This window comes from Mobula hypostoma, chromosome 2 (genome assembly GCF_963921235.1).
Source record: "Mobula hypostoma chromosome 2, sMobHyp1.1, whole genome shotgun sequence".
Classification (NCBI taxonomy): Eukaryota; Metazoa; Chordata; class Chondrichthyes; order Myliobatiformes; family Myliobatidae; genus Mobula; species Mobula hypostoma.
In genome coordinates, this window is record NC_086098.1 from 220,590,914 (window position 1) to 220,618,017 (window position 27,104).

General features: G+C 42.1%; 1 protein-coding gene across 1 annotated transcript in view; it reads left to right on the plus strand.

The window, feature by feature from the left end:
• Positions 1 to 26,901, plus strand: part of LOC134342865 (protein-glutamine gamma-glutamyltransferase 2-like) — a 61,080-nt gene extending 34,179 nt beyond the window's left edge. The window contains exons 6-13 of the mRNA XM_063041523.1: positions 584 to 761; positions 11,626 to 11,761; positions 16,407 to 16,510; positions 17,289 to 17,531; positions 19,528 to 19,800; positions 20,391 to 20,551; positions 22,293 to 22,429; positions 25,029 to 26,901. Coding sequence (XP_062897593.1) covers positions 584 to 761; positions 11,626 to 11,761; positions 16,407 to 16,510; positions 17,289 to 17,531; positions 19,528 to 19,800; positions 20,391 to 20,551; positions 22,293 to 22,429; positions 25,029 to 25,182 — 1,386 coding nt within the window. The 3' untranslated portion in view covers positions 25,183 to 26,901. The remainder of the gene's footprint in view (positions 1 to 583; positions 762 to 11,625; positions 11,762 to 16,406; positions 16,511 to 17,288; positions 17,532 to 19,527; positions 19,801 to 20,390; positions 20,552 to 22,292; positions 22,430 to 25,028) is intronic.
• The last annotated feature ends 203 nt before the right edge of the window (positions 26,902 to 27,104 follow it).

Below are 27,104 nucleotides of genomic sequence, written 5' to 3' on the forward strand. Positions count from 1 at the left end.
GCTTCAACATTTCTCTCCCACTTACCACTGAGCATGAGGCACGTGCATCTCGTTTGCATCATGAAGTGAAGCTGGCAAGAGTGCTGAACTTAGCTACTTGAGGCAATAAGCTTGTCTGTCAAAAGAAAATGATGCCCATTCCTGTTCTTCTCTCATTGTCTACACACTGTTTATTGCTTACATATCCAGGGCAAGACCCTACTACCCTGACAAATGCTTTGGCACTCTAAGTTTATTTGAAAAAAGATAATAATTTCACAAATCAAGTCGAGGATTCGCATTCAAACCACTGGCTCGAAAGTGGTCAGGCCAAGATGCCTGTCCATTATCCTCACCACCATGGCCATTATTTCCTGTTGACTTTTCAAAGGAACATTTCCTGAACCAGGCAAGGAGGGATTTGTCCATATATTTAGTGATGCAATTGCCCAGAGTGGAATTCACCAACAGAACACCTCACAGGCCGAGTGGACTGCCCACCAGATATCCCATGTATAGAACTTAATCTTCAAAGATACATTTCAAATCCTTCATCAGTGTTTATTATCTATGCAAGGATGTAAAGTTCCTCTCTTCTTTCCAGGTGAATTCCAATGATGATAAGGGAATACTGACGGGTAAGTGGGATGGTAACTATTCAGATGGAATATCTCCAGCATCATGGAATGGAAGTGTTGCGATTCTCCACCGATGGAATGACTCAGGTTGTAATCCTGTCCGCTATGGCCAATGTTGGGTGTTTGCTGCTGTGTCCTGTACAGGTATGTATTCCTCTGCACCATGGGGCTTGACTACAAATACTGTAAGAGATAAGAATTAACGTCATTGATTACCATGGAACTGCTGAACTGATGTGATTCCATACCAATAAGACACTCATTATCTCTGCTGGATTCTCACACATTTTTATAATTCCATTTGAACCTTGCATCTACAATTCCCTGTGAAAAGCTGGAACTTCAGTGACACAATGACAGGTGGAATTTAATGCAGACAGGTGTGAGGTATTGCACTTTGGGAGGACAAACCAGGCTAAGATTTACATTAAGGATTGTAGGATTGTGTTAGAACACTGAGGAGTGTGGAAGAACAGAGTGATCTGGGAACAACTATACTCTGGAATGGGCATAACATTAGATGAATAACATCAAGGAAAATCAACTATTTATTGCAGCATTTGATTCTGGGCTAAACTGAAGCCTCATACTGTCATCACTGATTGACTGGACTTTGAAAACTCACACTCATTCCTAAAACACACTTTATTTACGTGTGCAGAAGGAGAACAGCTGGCCCTGTCACCACACCTTTCTGAAGTCGGAACAGAGAAATGCCATTTTTATACAGAGATATTTACAGATGTTGACTAATTGGCAACCTTGCATATGTTCAAATTCCTTATTTGCAAGATCAATGCTGTGTTAAAAGTGTTAAAAGTCAATCAACAATACTTTGAAGTTAGTAAAGTAATTGTCCTTTAGTTGGTGTGAGGGCCTTACATCCTTATCTTGTCTCTGCAAGCCGATTGGCTCCAGTCTCCCGCTATGCAAAGGGAAGTGATGCTCTTCAAAGACCTTGCATAAAAGACATTTCTTAACCCTTGCCTTTCCAGAACTTCCACAATTCCGAAGCTGTTGTAGTGGCCAACCAATTACAGCTTCTTAAATTGGCTGTGGCATGTCAATCTTAAAGTAACTGTTAAATATACACAAGTCACAAATGGATAGAAGTAAACCACACTACTGCCCTTATTTATTTGTTTGTTTGTTGAGATACAGTGTGGAGTAGGCCCTTCCGGGTCTTCGAGCCATGTTGTCCAGCAACCCCCGATTTAACCCTTCCCTAGTCATGGAGCATGTACAATGGCGAATAAATTTTTTTTTAAAAATCATGTATTAGACCTCAAGACACAAGAGATGACAGTGCTGGAATCTCGAGAAACACACAATCTGCCTGATAAACTCAGTGGGTCGTGCATCATATAACTATATAACAATTACAGCATGGAAACAGGCCATCTTGCCTCTTCTAGTCCGTGCCGAACTCTTACTCTCACCTAGTCCCACCGACCTGCACTCAGCCCATAACCATCCATTCCTTTCCTGTCCATATAGCTGTCCAATTTAACTTTAAATGACAACATCGAACCTGCCTCAACCACTTCTGCTGGAAGCTCGTTCTGCTGGAAGCTCGTTCTGCTGGAAGCTACCACTCTCTGAGTAAAGAAGTTCCCCCTCATGTACCCCTCAACTTTTGCCCTTTAACTCTCAACTCATGTCCTCTTGTTTGAATCTCCCCCACTCTCAATGGAAAAAGCATATCCATGTCAACTCTATCTATCCCCCTCATAATTTTAAATACCTCTATCAAGTCCCCTTTCAATCTTCTACACTCCAAAGAATAAAGACCCAACTTGTTCAACCTTTCTCTGTAACTTAGGAGATGAAACCCAGGCAACATTCTAGTAAATCTTCTCTGTACTTTCTCCATTTTGTTGACATCTTTCCTATAATTCAGTGACCAAAACTGTACACAATACTCCAAATTTGGCCCCACCAATGCCTTGTACAATTTCAATATTACATCCCAACTCCTATACTCAATGATCCAACTTATAAAGGCCAGCATACCAAAAGCTTTCTTCACCACCCTATCCACATGAGATTCCAACTTCAGGGAACTATGCACCATTATTCCTAGATCCCTCTGTTCTACTGCATTCTTCAATGCCTGACCATTTACCATGTATGTCCTATTTTGATTAGTCCTACCAAAATGTAGCACCTCACATTTATCAGCATTAAACTCCATCTGCCATCTTTCAGCCCACTCTTTTAACTGGCCTAAATCTCTCTGCAAGCTTTGAAAACCTACTTCATTATCCACAACTCTACCTATCTTACTATCATCTGCATACTTACTCATCCAATTTACCACCCCATCATCCAGATCATTAATGTATATGACAAATACCATTGGACCCAGTACAGATCTCTGAGGCACACCACTAGTCACCGGCCTCCAATCTGACAAACAGTTATCCACGCAATCACGAGGAAATCTGCAGATGCTGGAATTTCAAGCAACACACATAAAAGTTGCTGGTGAACGCAGCAGGCCAGGCAGCATCTGTAGGAAGAGGTACAGTCGACGTTTCAGGCCGAGACCCTTCGTCAGGACTAACTGAAAGAAGAGTGAGTAAGGGATTTGAAAGTGGGAGGGGGAGGGGGAGATGCAAAATGATAGAAGAAGACAGGAGGGGGAGGGATGGAGCCAAGAGCTGGAAAGTTGATTGGCAAAAGGGATATGAAAGGATCATGGGACAGGAGGCCCAGGGAGAAAGAAAAGGGGAGAGGGAACCCAGAGGATGGGCAAGGGGTATAGTGAGAGGGACAGAGGGAGAAAAAGGAGAGAGAGAGAGAGAGAGAAAGAATGTGTGTATATAAATAAATAAATAACAGATGGGGTACGAGGGGGAAGTGGGACATTAGCGGAAGTTTGAGAAGTCAATGTTCATGCCATCAGGTCGGAGGCTACCCAGACGGAATATAAGGTGTTGTTCCTCCAACCTCCTAGTAACCTCTTCAAAAAATTCAGTAAGATTTGTCAAACATGACCTTCCATGCACAAATCCATGTTGACTGTTCCTAATCAGACCTGTCTATCCAGATAATTATATATACCATCTCTAAGAAATACTTTCCATCAATTTACCCACCACTGATGACAAACTCACAGGCCGATAATTGCCAGGTTTAATCTTAGAACCCTTTTTAAACAATGGAACAACGTGAGTAATACGCCAATCTTACGGCACCATCCTGGTTTCTAATGACATTTGAAATATTTCTGTCAGCGCCCCTGCTATTTCCACACTAACTTCCCTCAAGGTCCTAGGGAATATCCTGTCAGGACCCGGAGACTTATCCACTTTTATATTCCTTAAAAGCTTCTTTAATTATCATAGTTTCCATAACTTCTCTACCTGTTTCCCTTATCTTACACAATTCAATATCATTCTCCTTAGTGAATACCGAAGAAAAGAAATTGTTCAGAATCTCCCCCACCTCTTTTGGCTCCACACATAGCTGTCCACTCTGATTCTCTGAGGGACCAATTTTACCCCTCACTATCCTTTTGCTATTAATATAACAGTAGAAACCCTTGGGATTTATTTTCACCTTACTTGCCAAAGCGAACTCATATCTTTTAGCTTTTCTAATTTCTTTCTTAAGATTCTTTTTACACTCTTTATATTCTTCAAGCACCTCATTTACTCCATGCTGCCTATATTCATTGTAGATATCTCTCCTTTGTCAAACCATTTTTCCAATATCCCTTGAAAACCATGGCTCTCTCAAACTTTTAACCTTTCCTTTCAACCTAACAGGAACATAAAGATTCTGTACTCTCAAAATTTTACCTTTAAATGACCCCCATTTCTCAATTACATTCTTCCCATAAAACAAATTGTCCCAATCCATTCCTTCTAAATCCTTTCGTATCTCCTCAAAGTTAGCCTTTCTCCAATCAAAAATCTCAACCCTGGGTCCAGACCTATCCTTCTCCATAATTATATTGAAACTAATATCATTGTGATCACTGGACCTGAAGTGCTCCCCAACACATACCTCCATCACCTGCCCTATCTCATTCCCTAAAAGGAGATCCAACACTGCCCCTTCTCCAGTTGGTACCTCTATGTATTGCTGCAAAAAACTATCCTGCACACATTTTACAAACTCCAAACCATCCAGCCCTTTTACAGTATGGGCTTCCCAGTCTATGTGTGGAAAATTAAAATCTCCCACGATCACAACATCGTGCTTACTACAAATATCTGCTATCTCCTTACAAATTTGCTCCTCCAATTCTCGATCCCCATTTGGTGGTCTATAATACACCCCCATAAGTGTTACTACAGCTTTTCCATTCCTCAATTCCACCCAAATAGCCTCCCTAGATGAGCCCTCTAATCTATCCTGCCAGAGCACCGCTGTAATATTTTCTCTGACAAGCAATGCAACACCTCTCCCTCTTGTCCCTTCAATTCTATCACACCTGAAGCAATTAAATCCAGGAATATTTAGTTGCCAATCACACCCTTCCTGTAACCATGTTTCACTAATAGCTACCACATAATACTTCCAGGTATCAATCCATGCTTTAAGCTCATCCACCTTTCTTACAATGCTCCTAGCATTAAAATAAATGCATTTAAGAAATTTTCCACCTCTTACTCTCTGTTTATCACTAACGGTACAAACAAATTTACTATTTCCTTTTTCTTCTTCCCTACATCTGTTCCTACACTTTGGTCCGCCTCCCCCCTTGTATCTAGTTTAAATCCACCGGAGCCTCTCTAGCAAACCTACCTGCAAGAATATTTATCCCCCTCCAGTTCAGATGTAAACTATCCCTCTGGAACAGGTCCCACTTTCCCTGGAAAACTGCCCAATTATCTATAAATCTGAAGCCCTCCCTCCTGCACCATGTCTTCAGCCATGTGTTGATCTGTGCTATCATACTATTTCTAAACCCGACTGCAAGTGGCACTGGTAGCAATCCTGAGATTGCTATCCTGGAGGTCCTGTCCTTTAACTTGGCGCCTAACTCCCTAAACTCATCTTTCAGGACCTTCTCACTCTTCCCACCCACATTATTGGTCCCTACATGGACCACGACATCCGGCTGCTCACCTTACGTCTTGAGAATACTAAGAACTCGATCCGAGATATCGCGGACATTGGCACCAGGGAGGCAACAGACTATTCGGGATTCTCAATCTCTTCCACAGAAACTCTTATCTGTCCACCTAACTATTGAATCCCCTATCACTACTGCTCTCCTCTTTTCCCTCCTTCCCTTCTGAGTTGAGGGTTCCATCTTGGTGCCAGAGACGCAACCACTGCAACTTGTCCTTGGTAGGTGTCTCCATCAACAGAATCCAAAACGATGTACTTATTATTGTTGGAAATGGCCACAGGGGTGCTCTGCTCATTCTGTCTCTTCCCCTTCCCTCTCCTGACAGTCACCCAGCTACCTGTCTCCTGACTCTTAGGGGTGACTATCTCCCTGTAACTCCTCTCTATTTCTGCCTCTGCCTCCCGAATGATCCGAAGTTCCTCCAGTTCCAGATCCAGTTCCCTAACTCGGTTTGTCAGGAGCTGCAGCTGGATGCACCTTTCACATGTGTAGTCATCAGGGACGATGGTGCTCGCCTTGACTTCCCACTTTCTGCAAATGGAGCACTCAACTGCCCTAACTGCTGCCTCCATTACCTACTCTTAAGGTAATTAGATTTATTGAAGGAACTTACCCAGCCTTACCCCACTTGGAGTGAAGCTCTTCCTCAGTCTCTGCTCGCTGAAGCAGCTCGAGCCAAAGCTTTCCTACTCTGTCTCCCTCTACTCTGTCGCCCGCTCCATTAATCTGCTCTCTTTTAAGCACACTCCCGCTGCCTCATGGTCCGACTTACATGCGCTTGCGCCGTCGTGCCCCGTTCAACTGCCAAAGAAATGGCATCATCTGGGGCAAGATGTTAATGTGAAGTTTCAGTGTACTAGGAGGTGCATAATAAGGTAGGCCAATACCAGCAAGGTTCTCTTAAGGGGAAATCTTGTCTGACAAATCTGTTGGAATTCTTTGAGTAAATTACAGACAGGTTAGACAAAGAAAGGACAGTGGATGCTTACTTAGATTTTCAGTAGGTCTTTGACAAAGTGTCACACATGAGGTGACTAAACAAGATAAGAACTCCTGTTTACAGCAGGGGTCCCCAACCTTTTTTGCACCGCGGACCAGTTTAGTATTGACAATATTCTTGCGGACCGGCCAACGGGGGTGTGGGGGGGTGTTAATCACTCCAGAATATAGGTGATAAGTCAACTATAAGTCACTTGTAAGTGGCTAATACACTCAATTTTGTTTCTGAAAGGGTTTATCTAACGAATTTAATATTAAACACACAGCGCATATTTTCCTTGCATGAATATAGTGATAAGTCAATTATTATAAGTCACTTATAAGTCAATAGCATCATAACATTCTAAGTAACGTTTGGATATTAAACACACAGCGCATATTTTCCTCATATGAACATCGCTGAATCAGTGGGAGCCCAAAGCTTGTTTTCCTGCAACAAGACGGTCCTATCGAGGGGTGATGGGAGACAGCGATACTCGAAGAGGGTTCCTTATGTCTAGTCTATTCCGCAATTTAGTTTTCATTGCATTCATTGCAGAAAACTCTGCTTCGCAGCGATATGATGTTGGAAATGGAAGCAATGTTTTCAGTGCTTTCGAGGCTATCTCAGGATATTCAGCCTTGACTTTGATCCAGAATGCCGGCAGAGATGTTATGTCAAACATACTTTTCAGCCTACCGTCATTTGCAAGCTCGAGGAGTTGATCTTTTTCCCGCGCTGACATGGATGATTCACCAGGGACATTCACAAATGGGTCATGGACCCATTCCTTTGCATGTCTTGGGTCATTTGCGTCTTGGGTCACTGATGACCTCGTGTGCGTAATGATCTCACGTGTGTTCAAATTCAACAGTGGGTGTGACAGGGAATGAGGAAAGGTGCAGCTGACTCTTATCATTTCATATTGCCAAATCATATTGTTTCCTCACGGCCCAGTAGCACATGCTTTGAGGCCCAGTATCGGTTCGCGGCCTGGTGGTTGGGGACCACTGTATTACAGGGAAGATACTAGCAGAGCAGAGACAAGGAAGAGGTGGGTGGGGGCGGGGCAAGTGTGAATGATGTGAGAAGGAGGGAAGTGATAGGTAGAAGCAGCAAAAATCTGAAGAAGATAGAATCTGATAGGAGAGGGTGGTGGATTGTGGAATAAAGGGAGGGAGATGCGCAGGGAAATGGAGGGAGAAATGTGTGGTTGATGGGCAGATGGAGAAGGAAGGGGGGAAGAGAAGGCGTGGTGAAATAGGTGAAATAAGGGAAAACAAAGGGTCAGACGGCAGAGGTTACCAGAAGTTAAAGAAATTGACGTTCATGCAATCAAGTTGGCAACTGGCAAGGTGGAATACTACATTCTGCTCTCCTAATCTATAACTGACCTCAATGTGGCAGTGAAGGAGAGCATCGACAGACATGTCAGTGCAGAAATGGGAAGAGGAATTAAAGTAGCTGGCCACCAGGATATCCCGGCTGGTATGGCGACAGGGGACCATGAGAGTGTGTGGTGTGGAATGTAAAGCAAACTAGGGTGAATTTCTGACTACCAAAGTACGAAGAAGCTCAGTATAGGTCGGAGCACATGCCTATGAAAAACTTTGAATGATTCTTTGTTCTAATCAGGATTTTATTATTTCTTTTTTTAAGCAACTATTGAAATGCATTTGTACAGTGTGCATTTAAAAGAAGCTAATTTAACTATTGTTTAAAATTTACTTTCAGTCTTGGAGGTTATTGTAGATAGGAAGGTTATTCCTTCTTACTGCTTTCCGAGTATAATCAAAACTCAACTCATTCTGTCTGCTGTGGAGTAGCTTTGTGTTTAAAAACTGTAGTCTTTTCAACTTTTGCTGTTGCTGCTGTACTTCTGAATCATAGAACTACTGTGAAGCCAATGGATTTGTCAAATGGTCTCAATTTTTTTCTAGTTTTTTTGTGACAGTAGGATTGAAGGCAGGATCTTTCATTTCCTCAATGAAAGGTTCTGCTTTCTACAACTGTGGAAGTATACACATGACATGGTCTCGTAACAAGGATAAGGGGAGATAAAAACCAGTGGAGACCTGATTTACAAATACACAAAGTGTAATAGCTGGTTGGCTGCAGACACAGAGCAAGTTTTGGAATTGATGAACCTTGAGAGAAGCTGGTCATGTTAACCGGAAGAATTAGCTATTTGTTATTTATTTCGGAGATCTTTTATATTTGGCACAAAAATAATTTTAATTCAACTGTCATGTAAATAAACAGGTCAATATTCCTTTGTAATTAAAAATTAGAAATGATTCTTTAGATTTTGAAACTCAGACCACAAGGCATCTCTTGAACAATTATGTCATATTGCTCCAACCTATCCAATGAATCACATTTTGGTTCTGACAAATAAATTGATAATGTCCCAATATTAGCATCAAAATCAGTGGTGCTTTTCTATGAATTATGCCTTTCTGAACCTCTTAGTTTCCACAATTAAAGTCAAAGTGAATTTATTATCGTTGTACATTGAGAATAAATTTCTTGTGGGCAGTCACAGTAGATACAAAGAAACACAATAGAATCAATGAAAAACTTCACAAAAACAAAGACAGATAAACAACCAAAGAAGACAAACTATGCAAATACACATTAACAAATAACAATAATAATAATGAATAAATAAGTAATAAATAATATTGAGAGCATGAGTTGTCGAGTCTTTGTAAGTGAGCCCATAGATACTGAGGATCTTTGATGATGGATGACCATTTCTCGTGGCAGCAGTCCTTAAAGATGTGTTCAATGGTGGGGAAGGCTTTTTCCTCTAATGGACTGGGACATATCCACTACTGTTATTAGGCATTTCCATTCATGGGCATTGGTGTTTCCTTGCCAGGCCGTGACGCAACCAGTCACGATTCTCTCCACTGTGTATCTAATTGAGCCAATTTATTACTCTGAACAGTTATTTGTTGAATGTTACTGTTTACAAAGGTGACAGGATTTGGCCAAACCTTGCATTTGTGATTAATTCTGGAGAATTAGGCCATAGAACACTGCAGCACAGTGCAGCTCCTTTTGGCACAATGATGTGCTGAACTTTTAACCTACTCTAAGATCAATCTAACATGTGCAGGAATTCTAGCAAACCTTCAAATATCAACACCTGTATGAAAAGCATGTAGCAGCATTGGCACGGCAACATTGCAAATCGGATTCCACATTAGCAACAAAAACAGTGAGGAAGGGTAACCAAAATTAAAAACAATATATAGATGAGAAATTATGGGGGGGTGGGGGTTAAGACAAATTTTACTGCTGGTCTCTTCAACTGTTTGTTGACAATTCCCAAACTCAAAGTACAACATCCTTTTATAATCTTAAGATAAAAGATAATGCTGTGGACTTAATAGACTTTCAATAGTTAAAATGGCATTGCTTACTTTAATATATCTAAGTCTGACAATGCTTCCTTTGAATTATATATATATACAGAGGAAGAAACCTCTCAATGTTTAAATTCCTTTGCTGCAACAAAGTCATTCACATGGATTGCCTAAAAGCTTCAGGGGACAGAGATCCCAGACTTAATGATTGTCTGAGTACACAAATATCCCAAATATCAATAGATCAAATCTGCCTGTGGTCTTGTTTAATGCACTAAGTAACAACATCATTCTGATCTGTAAGCTTCCTCGAACTAGGTCACAATCATGCTGAGTAACTGAGCCCATATTGCCTAGTGTGATGCAGGACAATTAACTTTACCCCCTTGTCTGTGTTTGGTTGATATAGATGAAAATGTCTCACCGTCATTTTACTTTATAAACCACATCTGCTGAGCATCCAGCCCCTGCTGTGAACCAACAGCTTATGCTCTATAGACAGTGCTATTCGCGTACAAAGCTGTCCTTTTAACTTACAATTGATCACTGCTTGCAATTAACATTAAGAATTGTAGACTGGTTCTCGTTCACATTAATATCTGCAATATTCATGCAACTCCATAACTCCTGAATCTCTAACATCCACCATCTGAAGTTTTAAAAAAATGGCACTTTTCTTCTAACGAACGCAGCGGCCAGGCAGCATCTATTGGAAGAAGTACAGTCGACGTTTCGGGCCGAGACCCTTCGTCAGGACTCACGAAAGGGTCTCGGCCCGAAACGTCGACTGTACCTCTTCTAATAGATGCTGCCTGGCCTGCTGCGTTCACCAGCAACTTTGATGTGTGTTGCTTGAATTTCCAGCATCTACAGAATTCCTGGTGTTTGCATTTTTCTGCTATCCTCCATTATTTCCTGGAGAAATGTATATAATTTTTTTCAGATCTTACAGTAGGGGTAGAACTCTTGAGGAAAATTAAAGCTCAGCATCACTTTTTTTCACTTCCATCTTTCAATATCTCTCAAGCTGACCCATAACTGAAGGAAATCTTGTGAATTGCCAAGCATTTGTGGTTTCTATGGTCTAAGTGAAAGTATGACAATTTTGGTTGCCACGGTAGTGTGGCCATTAGCGCGGCACTACCAGGGCATCAGAGTTTGGGGTTCAATCCCAGTATCTTCTGTAGGGCGTTTGTATATTCTCCCCCTGGAGTGTTTGAGTCTTCTCCAGGTGCTCTGGTTTCTTCCCACAGTCCAAGGAGTCCAGTTAGTAGGTTAATTGGTCATTGTCAGTTGTCTCGTGATTAGATTAGTGTTAAATCAGGGGTTGCTGGGCCAGAAGGGCCTATTTCATGCTGTATCTCTGAATAAAAAATTGTAAAATGACAGAGCAAGAGAAGTGGTTCAGGGATAAAAAACAAAAAGAGAATCATATTGTGATGTGAAAATTCCAAAAAGGTGTGCTTTTCTAAATGTACAGCATCATTTTTCCAGCCACTAATGTACAGTATATAGACTCTAAGAAAATATGCACAGAACTTTTGCTAACTTGTTGCTCTTATCTAGTTTTAAGATGTTTAGGAATTCCAACCCGGCTCATCACGAATTTCAACTCAGCACATGATAAGGAGAAAGATTTAAGAATTGACAACTTCAGTGATATGAGGGGAAGATCTGTGAACCCGACAAAGGATAGCATCTGGTAAGTTTCATCTCTACAGTTACACTAATTAATACATTGAAAAAGAGACGCAACATCTGTAAGGTTGAGATTAACAACTTAACAATATACATCTTCATGATAATGCCAACCACTGTTGTGTTATCCACACGGTTTAAACTGAACCCTGCGACACAGTCATGCATCGGCAGTGTGAACAGCGTCAGGCTGAGCACACAGCACTGGGGTAAGAGACATTGCTGCCCACATGGACTGACTGTGGCCTTACTGTTAAGAATTCCAGTATCAATTTGCAGAAGAAGGTGTTGATAATAGAAGCGAGGAGAGTTTTCCCACCAGTTTCTGGGGTATGATGGTGCTGAAGGCCGAACTGAAGTCTATAAACAGCAGCCTGTCATATGAGACCCCACTTTCCAGGTGGGACAGGACAGAGTGGAGGGCAGAGGCTATTGCATCGTCAGTGCATCGATTTGAGCAATAAGCAAACTGGAAAGGGTCCAGTGTAGCCGTGAGAAAGGCTTTAATATGCTCCATGACTAGCCGCTCAAAGCATTTCATAACGGTTGATGTTAATGCCACCAGATAATAGTCATTTAGGCAGGTTACTGCCGCCTTCTTTGGCACTGGAATGATGGTTGCCACCTTGAAAACCCAGGGGACAATGGATTGTTCCAGAGAGATGTTGAATATTATCTGTCAGCATCTCCATCAACTGGGCTGCGCAGTCTTTCTGAACGCAACCTGGTATAGTATCGGGCCCCGCAGCTTTGTGTGGGTTGACTCTGGCCAGTGTCTTCCATTCCTCAGCCAACACTTTGTTCTGTGCATCAAACCAGGCATAGAGGACATCCAGTCTCTCAAGGAGTGAAGCATCCTGGTCACTGATGCACAGGGTAGACTTGTAGTCTGTAATCCTCTGAATTCCTTGCCTCTTGTCTCTGGTACCACAGAAGAGGTTGTAAATTCTCTGAGGATGTTCTCATTTCACCTTCTTGATGGAGCGGGAAAGCACAGCTCTTGCTTCCCTGACAGCTGTCACATGCCCTGATCTAAAGGCCCCATCACAATTCCTCAGTCTGGTACAGACAGACCTCTTCAATAAGCCAGGCCTTCTGATTTGCCCTCACCTGGATGTGTTTTGTGATGCTAACATCCTCCGTATACTTTTCTATGTAGCTGGTCACCAATGCCCTCAATGGTTGACATAGGCAGCAGCCTCCCCGAGCACTCTCCATTTTGTATTATCAAAGTAGGCCTGCAGTGCAGAGATTGCACCCTCAGGCCTGGATTATTATTACTGACATACTGTATGTCATGAAATATGCTGTTTTGTGACTGCAGTACCATGCAGGACATAAAAAATTACTACAAGTTACAATGTAAACAAACAAATAAATAAACAGTGTAAGAAAAAGAATAACAAAGTTCAGTTCATGGGTGCATGGAACATTCAGAAACCTGACGGCTGAGGGGAAGAAGCTGTTCCTAAAATTTTGTGTGGATCTTCAGGCTCCTGTACCTCCTCCCTACTAGTAGTAATGCAAAAAGTGAGTCCCTGATAGTGAAGGTCGATATGATGAATGCCATCTTCTTGAGGCACGCCGTCTTAAAGATGTCCTCGATGTTGGGGAGGGTTGTGCCCATGATGGAGCTGACTGAGTCTTCAGCTCTCTGGAGCCTGTGCCTTGGAGTCTCCGTACCAGGCAGTGATGCAACTGATCAGAATGTTCTCCACCATGCATCTGTAGAAATCTGTAAGAGTTTTTGTTGACATGCAAATCTCCTCAAACTCCTTAATTCAGTTACTCAGCCAGTCACAACATACGCAGCCGCCCAGCCTAACTGCACTGTCAGATCTCCTAGATCACTTCTTCTCCCAGAATCCAACTCAGGCGCTGATGATGGTGGTTCCAGACCTGTAAGTTCTGGTCACTGACCTCCCCAAACTCTGGGCCCCAGTGCAATTATCCAACAGGCTGTCCATTTGCCCTGTCATCTTGTCCTGCTCCCAGGAATGTCTGCTGCTTCCTCCATCTCGGATAAATTGATCATCAAAAGGTTTGGCTCTGTTGCTGTATGACCAGTTATTCAGCCTCTGGAGATAGTAATGATTTCTAGGCTACGAACCCCTCGAGAGCTTGCCAGGCTTTCAAAAAGAATATTGTTCACATTTTCTCCTGTCTTTTGTTTGCCATTACCAAGGTTTGGGATGACAGAGTATGTGCATGAATATCTTTTTGCTCCTAAGGTCAAAACTGTCTGCATTAAGCCTTCATTATTGCCAAAACAAGTGACAGACGAGATATCACTACAAGTGTCTTGACTTAATATGTATTAAGTATGATGGCACAGCCAAGAATGCTCATCAATGTCTCTGTTTCCTTGGGAAGCTAAACAAATTTGGCATGTCCCCATCAAGCTTCACCCATTTTTATTGATGAATCATGGAAAATATCCTATCACAATGCACCACAGCTTAGTATGGCACCAGGTCTACCTGTGACTGTAAGAAACTGCAGAGAGTTTGGACACAGCTCAGGGCATCTTGCAAACTATCCTCCACTCCATGGACTCTGTCTACATTTCTCTCTGCCTCAGGAAAGCAGGCAGCAGAATCAAAGACTGCATTCACCCCAGACAATCTCCCCTTTTCCAGAGGATAGAAGACACAAAAGCCTGAAAGCATGTAACACTAGGCTCAAGGACAGTTTTTAACCTGTTTTATTACTACTAAATGATTCCCTAGTGCGATAAAATGGATTCTTGACCGCACAATCTACCTCCTTATAATCTTGCACCTTATTGGTTATCTGTACTGTGCTTTCTTTGTAGCTTATACACTTTACTCTGCATTGTTTTTGTTTTATGTCAATGCACTGTGTAATGATCTGAACAGAATGCAAGACAAGCTATTCACTGTAACTTAATACAGGTGACAATAATAACTCAATACTAATCCATACACTGTTCAGACAGACTGTGCTGCCATTTGCTGCATTCACAGGAAGACCAGGGAATCTATTCAGCATTTTGTAGATGTAATTACAAATGGTACTTATTAAATCGTCCTTTTCTGGAAACAATTAACAATTATATTGCTGCCTCAGTGGATTCCAGACGTTAGCAACATTATTTCAGTTGGAAAACAATGCAGAAAATGAACCTCAAGATCAAGATTCAAGTTTATTTTTCACATGTGCATCAAGACGTACTGTACAATGAAATGCATCATTTGCGTTAACAACCAGCACAAACAATGGCGTGCTAGGGGCAGCTGCAAGTGTTGCTGCACGTTCTAGCGCCAACGGAACATGCTAGCAGTGCTCAGCAAAACAACACAGAACACAGCATGCAGCAAAATGTCAACAGCAAAGCAAGTCCCATTCCTCCCTGCCACTCCCCCTCATACACAGTCCTCTAAGACGAGTACACACTGTCTTCTCTGACTCCAGTCTCCAGCAGATTCAGGCCTGCAGGCACTGGGCCTCAACTCCCAAACTTCGGCCCTCGATCTGTGGTATTGATCCCAGGACATGCTGGTCACCAAACAGTAGACCTTGAACCCTACTCACCGGTGATGGGACCCCAAACTCTAGGCTGTCCCTCAGTTAACGATCCAAGTAACTTCCAAGGGTTAGAGCTCCATTTTCCTTTGGCTAAAGGAAGCGTTCTAGTTAGAGGGGTATTAATGCCTGGCTATGTAGAGGATTCTCACAACCTGGTTATTCGGTGATGTGGAGACCTGTTATACTGACTATATCAGCTGTAGGTGACAGTTCACTTCATTGCACTTAAAGGTTGGTGCAAGGAGGGAAGGAAGAATATCAAGATGGTCCTGCTTTGAGATTCTTGATCTTGGGGTAGTTAGTTTTCTGGGATGAGAGGTGAACAGCCTCATACACTGAACAAACTCCCACCGAGCCAGAGTCTGCATGGGCATTCTTGGTAGATATATCCCAGTCCTTTTATCGGTCAAAGTCCTGCAAATTCTTCATGCACATATATTGTGATCTATAAAGAAACATGCAGCTAAATATTTCATCTGTGATTCAACATGTGAGTGGATCACGGAGTTTACCTTTGAAGAATTTGAACCCAAATTCAAGTTATCCTTAGCAAGCTAGCTCAGGTGCAGTTCAACATGGAACACACATAGCAGGTCAGAATCAAGTTGCTGAGAACCTTGTGAGTGAAGGTAATTTAGTGTAGCAGTTAGCACATTGCTTTACAATGCCAGTGATTGCCTTTCGAGATTCAATTCCGACTGCTGTGACACAGCACAATACTCGCTGAATTCATCTAATGCAAACAATGCATTTTACTGTACGTTTCGATGTACATACGACAAATAAAAACTATCTTTAATCAGTTCTGGGAAGGTTTCCTTCAGAATTTATTTGGATAGATTTTTTTGTGGAGTTTAAAACATGTGACCTGTGAAATGAGAGGCTTGGAAGACAGAATGTTTTGGGGGCTCTCCTCAGGGCAGAATAGGAAGAGCAAACTCTTCTTTTAAAATATTAAACCTTTAAATGAATATCATCATATCAATTCTCTAGATTTCACAGTTTTACCATCTGTGAACTTCCACTTTGAGAAGAGAATGTTCTCTTCCTCAGCCGTACAAGCTGTTGTTAACGATAGTTGTTCTCTTGTGACCCTGAAGGAACTTCCATTGTTGGGTGGAGTGCTGGATGAAGCGTCCTGATCTGAAGCCAGGCTATGATGGTTGGCAAGCTTTGGACCCCACTCCACAGGAGAGGAGTGACGGTAATGTGCTGTAAACAGCATGTGTTTTAACAACATTAAGATTCCTTTTTCTGTCAGGTACGGTAGAAATATAATGGGCCAGTGAGTGCGAAAACATCCGTTCTTCTGAAAAAATATTTTTTATGTCCCTTTCAGCGAGTCCAGATTGTTACTTAATGAATCAACAGCTATGAACTAGTAGGGGATTGAATCCACACACCATGGATTGAATTCTGTGTCACCAGATTTATCAAAAATTAACTTTGTTCACCATATGAATTTAAATGTACTAGAAAATTGCTGTGGTGTGCTGACGCAATATGCAATAGAAAACAGCAACGTTCAACAATTATACAGAATAAAGGAATTATATAAATATTTACAATGTAGCAGCGTGATAAAAAGTGGTTTAAAATGTTTACAATGCAGTACGGTGACTGAGGTAATTGATAGAGGGGGCACGGAGGGTTAACGAGAATGGTTAATCAGATTAGATGCCGGAGCGGGGAGGCGATGGAAAGAAACTTTTAAGATGCTGTGACGTTTTTGTTTTAATAGTCCTATAACACTGTCTAGTAGGCAGCTTTTGAGAAAAGCAATTTGCAGTATGGGTAATATTCAGAATGAAGTTTGCTGCCCGCTTTTTTTTCCTGGACACATACAAGTCCTGCAGTAATGGTATCCATGCTTAAATAAAGAAGTTCAACACGTAAACGGTATTGTAGTTGCATGAACTAGGCACATTGTTCAGTTGGTGAACTGTCATCAATGAAGTGACATTAAGCTTTGTTCTCCTCAGGGGTGTACTGCTGTGGTCCTTCCTCGCTCAAAGCTATTAAAAATGGAGACGTTGATCTGAACTTTGATACTCCATTTGTCTTTGCTGAAGTCAATGCAGACTCCGTGTCATGGCTGGTCTATGACGACGGCACAAGGAAACAGATTAAAGTTGACTCTCGTCTAGTTGGTCAGTATATCAGCACAAAGGCAGTGGGAAGTGATGAGCGTGAAGATGTTACGCACAATTACAAGTATCCAGAAGGTAAGCAGTGAAAGTATTGATATTATTTTATTTTTTTTTAGAGATACAGTATTGTAACAGGCCCATCTGAAGCAATGAGCCCACAGGTCCAATTACAGCATGGGAACAATTATCCTACTAACCTGTATATCTTTGAAAGTGAGATGAAACTGGAGCATTCAGAGGAAATCCCAAGTGGTCTCCCAATCCACAGTAGGTCTTACCCATATACAGGGAGCCGCAGCGGGAGCACCAAACGCAATAATTGATCCCTTACAGACTCACAGATGAAGTGTCACCTCACCTGCAAGGACTGTTTAGGGCCCTGAGTGGTAGTGAGGGAGGAGGTGTAGCACTTGTTCCGCTTACCAGGAGGGAGATCAGTGGGGAGGGACGAATGATCAGGGGAGTTGCGAGGGAGTAATCCCTGCAGATTGGATTTGGAGACCACTTCGCCGAGCACCGACTCTTGGTGTGCCGGAAGAAGCGGAGTTTCCCAGTGACCACCCATTTTAATTCCACTTTCCATTCCCATTCCTATATGGCCTCCTCTACTGTCACGATGAAGCCACACTCAGGTTGGAGGAACAACACCTTATATTCTGTCTGGATAGTCTCCAACCTGATGGCATGAACATTGACTTCTTAAACTTCTGGCAATGCCTCCCACCCCTTCACCGTTCTCCATCCCCTTTTCCCTCTCTCACCTTATCTCCTTGCTGCCCATCGCTTCCCTCTGGTGCTTCTCCCCTCTTTTCTTTCTTCCATGGCCTTCTGTCCTCTCCTATTAGATTCCCCTACTCCAGCCCTGCATCTCTTCCACCAGTCAACTTCCCAGTTATTTGCTTTAATTCTCCCCCTCCCAGTTGTTTCACATATCACCTTGTGTCTCCCCCTCCCCTTCCCCCACCTTTTAAATCTGCTCTTCGTTTTTTTTCTCCAGTCCTGCTGAAGGGTCTCAGCCTGAAAGGCTGACTGAACTCTTTTCCATTGCTGCTGTCTGGCCTGCTGAGTTCCTCCAGCATTTTGAGTGTGTGCTAGAAAATCTCGCAGACTGTTCTGTCTGAGAAGAGTTCCCTCCGTTTACATACTTCAATGATTGAGCAAAAAGCTGTTTTTTGGTTATTCAATCAATTTCCTTGTAACTTTGCTTCTATGTACTTTTTCCATAGATGCTGCCTGGTCTGCTGAGTTCCTCCAGCATTTTGTGTGTGTTGTTCAGTGTTAATGAGATTAGTTTTACAATATTTCATGAACTATACTGTAATGGTTTTCAGAAACTCAATTGACTTAATTAACAGAGAGTTTTGCAAGCCTGCCTTTGTACCCCAGCACAATATGCTCCAAGGCAGCCAACAACAAGTAGCAATTGCTTCCACTTCCATGCTCAACCCTCCGGTCAAACTATTGCTTCTGATGTTTCCTGCTTCTCCTTATTCACTTCTACAACTCCCATCGTTTGGCACCTTCATCTCAATCACGCTTCAATAATGCCGTTCCCTCTGCAGCACTGTATCCTTTCAGCTGCTCCCCAACGATCCCCACACCCAGTGCTGGGGTTAAAACAGGCTGATCCCAATGGGCTGATTAACATTTGTTCTCCTACAAGCAGTCAGCTCTTCTCCCTACTCAACAGTACGGTTAACCATTCTCCTCAACCTATTCCTCTATACCACATGCACAAATGCACACAACACCCCTTGCTCACGGTCACAGTGAAGCCACTTATCCTCCTAACTACTGATTGCTTAAACCGACCAACCAACACACACACACACACACACACACACACACACACACACACACACACACACACTCACACACACACACACACACTCACTCACAGGATTTTTAAAAATTTTGGTGGGAGGAAAGAGTGAAAAAATATTTTTTTTATCTCATTCTCCATTAGCTTGCCACTGGTTATGTTCATACTGGGAAGATCTACACATAAACGGAAGTAAAAGTATGTACTTAACTGTTCTAATAAATACAACAATTGTTCAATTTTTAAAAGGTTCTGATGAAGAAAGGCGTGTTTACAACAAAGCAAGCAAGTTGGCCAACATGCCCAATGAGTCGAATGAACCATTCACTATAAAACTGAATGCCAAGAGGTCCTGTAAGAATGGGAGTGATTTTGAAGCCTCTGCGGTTGTCACGAATTCATCCTCAGTGAAAAAGAATTGCAGGCTCTTGCTCTGTGCCCAGACCATCGCGTACAATGGGAAACCGTATAGAGAATGTGGTTGGAAGGATCTGGAGAACTTCACAACTGAACCTCGAGAAGGTAATTCTGTGATTGTGGAGATGGCTCAAATGCAAGTTGGTGTGAAGATAATCAAGAAAGGGGCCAGGAAATAAAACAACTTTTACCTTCACAATTGATTTTTGGTTTCTACATCGCAATAAAAGAATCATTAATGCACAAAAAAAAACCCCACAGAAACAAAGCAGATAAATGCATAATGTGCACTTACATAGCTACAGAACTGACTGAATAGCTGCCGGCTCAGCTATAGCTTAGACCTGGAGGCTCCAGTGAAAGTAGAGGAATGGGGTAGGTTTTCATCTGTGGGGGCATTCACTTAATATACACTCAGAGGCCACTTTATTATGCATGTCCTGTACCTTAAAAAGTAACCACTGAGTTTTCTCATGGTCTTCTGCTGCTGTAGCCTACCCACTTCAAGGTTCAATGTGTTGTGTGTTTAGAGATGTTCTTCTGCACACCACTGTTCAACATCACGAGTGCCAGAGCAATACATATATCCCTGTAATACTACAGAACAGAAAACCAAAGAGAAGAAGCAAGAAAATCAAGAATAACCCACTGTAAAAATATTTAAAGTTTTACCAAACTTTGCTTTCTTCCTTCAGCAAAGACTGAGACCTTTCAGGTGCGTTACGCAGACTACAGCAAGTCCCTAGTAGACTACAACCAGATATTGGTCACAGCCCTTGTGATTGAGTATGACAGTAACAAAGTACAGGTTGCCAAAAAAGTGATCACAGTACAGAATCCAGAACTGCAAATTAAGGTAAGGATTGCCAGGAAATCTGGCAGGAATTTGCGTTTCATTGTAATAATTTTCATGCATCAGATACCGTATATTTGAACTGTGGACACAGGTCAGCACATTGGGGATACCAGCCTCTCCTCCACTGACTGTCTACATTTCCTGCTGCCTCAGTAAAGCAGCCAGCATAATCAAAGACCCCATTCACCCCAGACGTTCTCACTCCTCCTCTCTCTCATTGGACAGAAGTACGTACCACCAAGCTCAAGCACGTCTTCTATCCCCCTGTTATAAGACTAATGAATGGTTCCCTAATTTGATACAATGGATTCTTGACGTCACATTCTATTTTGTTATGATTTTCCACCTGAGCATCTGGCTGCACTGCACTTCTCTGTAGCTGTTACACATTATTCTGCACTCTGTTAATTGACCTTATATTTTCTCAATGCACTGTGTAATGATCTGATCTTTATGAACAGTATGCAGACAGGATTTTCACTTTATCTTGGTACATGTGACAATACTAAACCAATTCTAAAAACACTGTGGCCATAGTCCTGTGAAACCTTGCTTCTCCCCATGTAGCCTAAGTTTTAGGAGTAGTTTCTTCCCCTCCACCATCATATTTCTGAATGGACAATCAATCCCCGAACAGTACGTTACTATGTATCTCTCACATTATTTTTTAGTTGATTTTGTGACTCTCAGTAATTTTTATGGTTTGTACTGCACTGCTGCTGCAAAAGAACAAATTTCATGGCATTCACCAGTGATTCTGAACAGAAACTGGCTTGCCAAACCTTGGACAGGACACTGATAGCACAGGGGCCTACTCTGGATTCTTTCTTACTAATAGGAGCCATTGTTTACTCTGCCAATTATGGTCAAACACACCAAATATGACTGGATGGCGCAGTGCTGGTAGAGCCTGCCACCTCACAGTTGCGTAGAGCAAGGTTCAATCCTAACTGTGAGTGTGGTGTTTGCATGGTCCCCCTGTTGGTGTGTATGTTTCCCACAGTAACCACCCCACCCCCCCATGCTCCAGTTTCCTCTCCCACTGTAGCAACCTCCTTCAAAACTCTTGAAAACATTTTCATCTGATGTTTTGGGATGTACGTTATTGGGTTCTTTGGACTTATTAATTTCCAAGCCCACCAGCTCCCCGGTAATATTTTTTGACCAATGCTTAGCCCTTTACTCTTTCAGTGCTACCATTTTTGTTCCTGGAGATATTGAGTCCATTCTACAGGCCAGGAATATCCTTACCATCACATTACTGTTTCCACAGCAACACACAAAATGCTGGAAGAGCTCAGAAGGTCAAGCAGCATCTATGGAAATCAGTAAACAGTCGACATTTCAGGCTGAGACCCTTCATCAGGACTTTTTCCACACGTTCTACCTTCCCTTTCCTCTGTCGCCTCTAACGTTGCTCCAATTGCTTTTTGTCATTCCCAGCCTTTTGTTCCTCCAGCATCCCATCAGTGGTCTGAATCCCAGATGCAAATATTTTTTCATCAAATACAACTGATATAGCACAGTTTAAGATAATTATTCCATGTGGAAGAATCTAAGGCCACAGCAGATAAAATTTGAAAACCTGATGTGCATTAAGCCCATATTTTGCTCCTGAAAATCAAAACGAAATATTTTGTTGATTTCAGTACTTTATAATAGTTCAATTTAAATCAATTATTTAACATCTTGCACAGAACAAAATGTACCCTTTGTTACTTGAACATGTTTATTCTTTCAGATCATCGGAGAGCCAGTGCAGTACCGAGAATTGGAGGCAGAAATTTCCTTGACCAACCCGCTGCCAGAGAATCTGTGTGATGGTATCTTCCTGGTAGAGGGAGCAGGTCTCACCGAGGAGCAGAGACTTCCGTGCCCGTAAGTAGAAAATATGGCAGAGAGGGTTTGTGTAAGGTGCTGTTTTGGCTCAGGCTGAAGCTTCCTTGCCCATAATCAATGCTCAGCTACAGTCCCCAAGCAATGTTGGAATTACACTCATTGGCCACTGTAATAGCTATCTCGTGTACCTACTGTTATAACACATGGTTATTTGAGTTACTGTCACGTTCTTGTCAGCTGGAAGCAGTCTGGCTGATCTCCTCTGATCTCTCATATTAACAAGGCCCACAGAACTGTCGTTCACCAGATTTTTTTTTCTTTCTCGCACCATTCTCAATAAACTCTACATTGTGCATGAAAATCCCAGGAGATCAGCAGTTTCTGAAATACTCAAACCACTCCGTCTGGCAGCAACAATCATTCCATGGTCAAAGTCACTGAGACCACATTTCATCGCCATTCTAATGTTTGGTCTGAACAACAACTGAACCTCTTGCCAACATCTGCATGTTGATATACATTAAGTTGCTGCCACATGATTGGCTGATTAGATATTTGCATTAACGAGCAGGAATAGAGGTGCTTCTAATAAAGTGGCCACTGAGGGTATGATCTTTGCTTTGAAGGTGTAAACTCAAAGCCCAGCTAATTCCCTGAGCTTGGCTGGTAGTGGTTTTTAATGATGGACGCCACCTTCCTGAGGCATTGTCTCTTGTAGATGTCCTCGATGGTGGAGAGAGCTGTACCCATGATGAGTCACACTACTCTCTGTAAGTCCTTGTGTTGGAGTGAGGCAAACAGCCAGAAAGCTTTCCCCTGTACATTTGTAGAGCTTTGTCAGACTCTTTGATGACATGATGAATCTGCTTAAATTACCAGCAGGCGGCCTTCATGGCTGCATCATCGTGCAGGGCCCAGGACAGGCCCTTCAAGACGTTAGCGCTCAGGAAGTTGAGACTGCTCAGCCTTTCCACTGTTGACTCCTCGATAAGGAATTGTGTGTGTTCACTTGACTTCCACTTCCTAATATCTCTCCAAATTCTGGCCGAGGTCCATCCCCCAAGCACCTCATTAAAATAGATCAGCCTAGAAATACATTAACTGTGCATTGTTTTAATAACCCCAACGCACTGCACTATGCCTCTGAAATTCAATCTACTGTCTTAAGTGGAACTGAACTTTTGTGTCAAGTTATGGCCAGTACTATATAGCAAGTTTACTTTTAATGATCAACAATAATCCAATTGCCTTTTCCTTGCATAAACTTCTCAACCTCTCTATCTCCTCTAAAACATCCTTAAGGCCTTTCCTTTTGGCTGACTCTGTCGATTACTCAAATGCTAGGCATGTTAGATATGCTGTATATACAGAGGCATGATGGAATGTTGAAGCAGGCTTGATGGGTCAAATTGCCTAATCTTGCTTCCATGTTTTATGTTCTTATGGTCTTATAAGTCCATAAGACAGAGGAGCAGAATTCGGTCTTTTGGCCCATCGAGTCTGCTCCGCCATTCAATCATGGCTGATCCCATTTTTTCTCCTCCTCAACCCCATTCCCATTTCCGGCCTTCTCCCCGTAACCTTTGATGCCATATCCAATCAAGAACCCATCAATCTCTGCCTTAAATACACCCAATGACCTGGCCTCCACAGATTCCTGTGGTAAAAAATTCCACAAATTCACCACCCTCTGGCTAAAGAAATTTCTCCACATCTCTGTTTTGAATGGTTGCCCCTCTATCCTGAGGCTATGCCTTCTTGTCCTAGACTCTTCTCCCACCATGGGAAACATCCTTTTCACATCTACTCTGTCTAGTCCTTTCAACATTTGAAAGGTTTCAATGAGATCCTCCCTAATCCTTCTAAATTCCAGCGAGTACAGACCCAGAGTCATCAAACGTTCCTTGTATGATAACCATTTCATTCTTGAAATCATCCTTGTGAACCTTCTCTGGACCCCTTCCAATGCCAACGCATCTCTTCTAAGATGAGGAGCCGAAAACTGTACACAATACTCAAGGTGAGGCCTCACCAGTGCCATAAAACCTCAACATCACATCCCTGCTCTAGCATTCCAGACCTCTTGAAATAAACGCTAACATGGCATTTGCCTTCCTCACCTCTGACTCAACCTGCAAGTTAACCTTTAGGGTGTTCTGTACAAGGACTCCCAAGTTCTTTGCATCTCAGATTTTTGGATTTTCTCCCCATTTAGAAAATAGTCCGCACATTTATTTCTACTACCAAAGTGCATGACCATGCATTTTCCAACACTGTATTTCTTTTGCCACTTTCTTGCCCATTCTCCTAATCTGTCTAAATCTGTACTGGAGACTTTCCAACCCAGTATCATTTCAAACATGAATGCAGTATAGACAAGGTCTATTAAGTATTCATAATTTAACATTCAAAATCAATTCTCCTGAGAAAGTAGTTAGAGAATTAAGTATGAATACTTACTGGGCCTTTCAGCCTTGTGTGGCTATGAAACTTGTGACATATTATGTAGAGCACAAAATGTGATTGGATGGTTGATCATTATTTTGCCGGATGTGAACCAGAATTTAAAAAAAAAACAGACTCGTTCACGGTGTCTAATGGACAAAAAGCACTGACCCTTCTCTCTGTTTTGTTTCAGGGTTCAGTCCATTAAGCCACACCAGGAGGTGAAGATAAGGGCTAAATTTTCCCCTCAGAGATCAGGCCTGCGGAAAATGCTTGCGTATTTCTACTGTGACAGGCTGAATAACGTAAAGGGGGTGAAAAACGTCATCATTATACCCTATAAATAAGCCTGGCACCCGGAATGAAAGGAGTGATGCGTCTGACACTGTGCCTTTAAAAATAAGCAGAGGCGTTGTCTCCTTAAAAAAATACTGCAATAAAGAATGATCTTTGAATGATAAAGTGAACCACTGCTGTGCAGTCTTGTTCCAGCTTTCTTCTCATTCGAAGAAGGAACAAGACTTGATGCTTTTAGTGTAGTGATTTGTGGGGTGATGGGGTGTGGCGAAGGAAAGAAACCCAATAAAACTTCAGAACGCCTGTTAGGTGATTTTTCTCCCATGCTCTCCCTTTTGATCGGCTGCGACGTCCTGTCAGATAGAAGACCTGCAACACAAGGTCCCCCAAGAAAAGGCAAAAGCTTGTTGGGAAGTGAGAGAGACTTCAGCGAGGGCGGGGTGAGCTGTGGTCAAGTAGTACAGTGGAGAAATCCACGGATTGGGGCCGGATCGGACATTGTATTTCCATCATTTTATTTGGGATTCCCAGTATCTGCAGTTGTTTCATTTTGTGGTCAGGAGAGTTTTCTAGAATGTACACCGAGAGCTGCTGTAACATAAGAATTATACAGAGCACTTCAACCTTCTTGTTCATATGGTGTTTCTATCTTCCCCATTAATCATGTCCACATAATCTTCTGTTCTTTGCTTATCTCTGCTTTGGTGCCTTTAAACGAAGCCAAAATATATTGTGAGCTGTTTACCTTTATCTCAGGAAGGATGAATATGGTCAGGGAATGGGAATGGGGGTTTAGTTCTTTTGATGGCGTCTGGAATGCATTGCCGCTGACGCTGAGCTTGATTGCAGCCCAGTAATATTCCCCTGCCTTCTAACCAAAGACGTCAAACCTGTGGTCTCTGTATCTTTGTCCTGTGTTTCCTCCTTTGTGTTCCATTTAACACATAACTCATCGAGAGGATGGAGTCCCAGATTTCATTAGCTACCACTGCCCTGTGTTTATGGACCTTTTTGCACATGAGGCAACAGTTACTGATCAACATCTCTGCAACTGCATTATAGAGATCATTTAAAATGTTAGAACAATCAAAGACTGGGTCAAGGCAATTCATAGCACTAATACCAATTTAGGAACGTTAACACTGAACCAATTGTTCAGAATTAAATCAGTAGCAATCATCTTACTTTAGCAGAGTAGACTCAATGGGCCAAATGGCCTAATTTTGCTCCCATGTCTTATGGAATTTTATTCCAGGTCTAACCCATTGGCCTGAGCATATAGTGAAATTCAGCACATTAGCACAATGCGAAAAGCTGGGGCACTATTTGGAAATGCTGTCATTAAACCTTGGTCATTTCTTACGTTACTGTTTGTGTAACAGTAGTGTGTCCAAAGAATGCTGCGGTTCTTTACATTATATCAGTCACTGTTCATTGGGTTCATATTTTTGGGCTGTGAAGTGTGTTAGGGTGTCCTGAGTTTGTAGAAGTTGAGGTGTAAGTACAAATCCCTTCTTTCAATCAGTTTCAGAAACTGCCCTATATCCACCTTTGGAATGTTAATTAAGGATGAGAATTATGTTTCTATATGTTTTATTGGGAATAGCAATTTCTATATCTGATGTAAATCTAAGTTTTAACTTGGCAAAGTCTTTGTAAGCCATTCTGTTTATTGGATGTTTTTCTGTCTTCTTCATCATAAACATTTTTAAAACATCATAATGGAGTTTTGCTAATTTTGCAGTCAATAAAGTCTCTTACAAAGAGTACAGAGGAGTATTATGTTTTTTTTTACTGCACTGTTGTAAGGTTTCAGTTTTAAGCTGATCTTTCTTCAATTTGGGATCTTTGGCTGCTATCTTCAGGTTTATCTGTCATCCGGAGGGAACGGTGAACTCTGCCTTCAACTGCTGGCCAACAACTTGGTGGCAGAAGATTAAGAATGTTGAATCAGAATCAGGTTTATTATCCC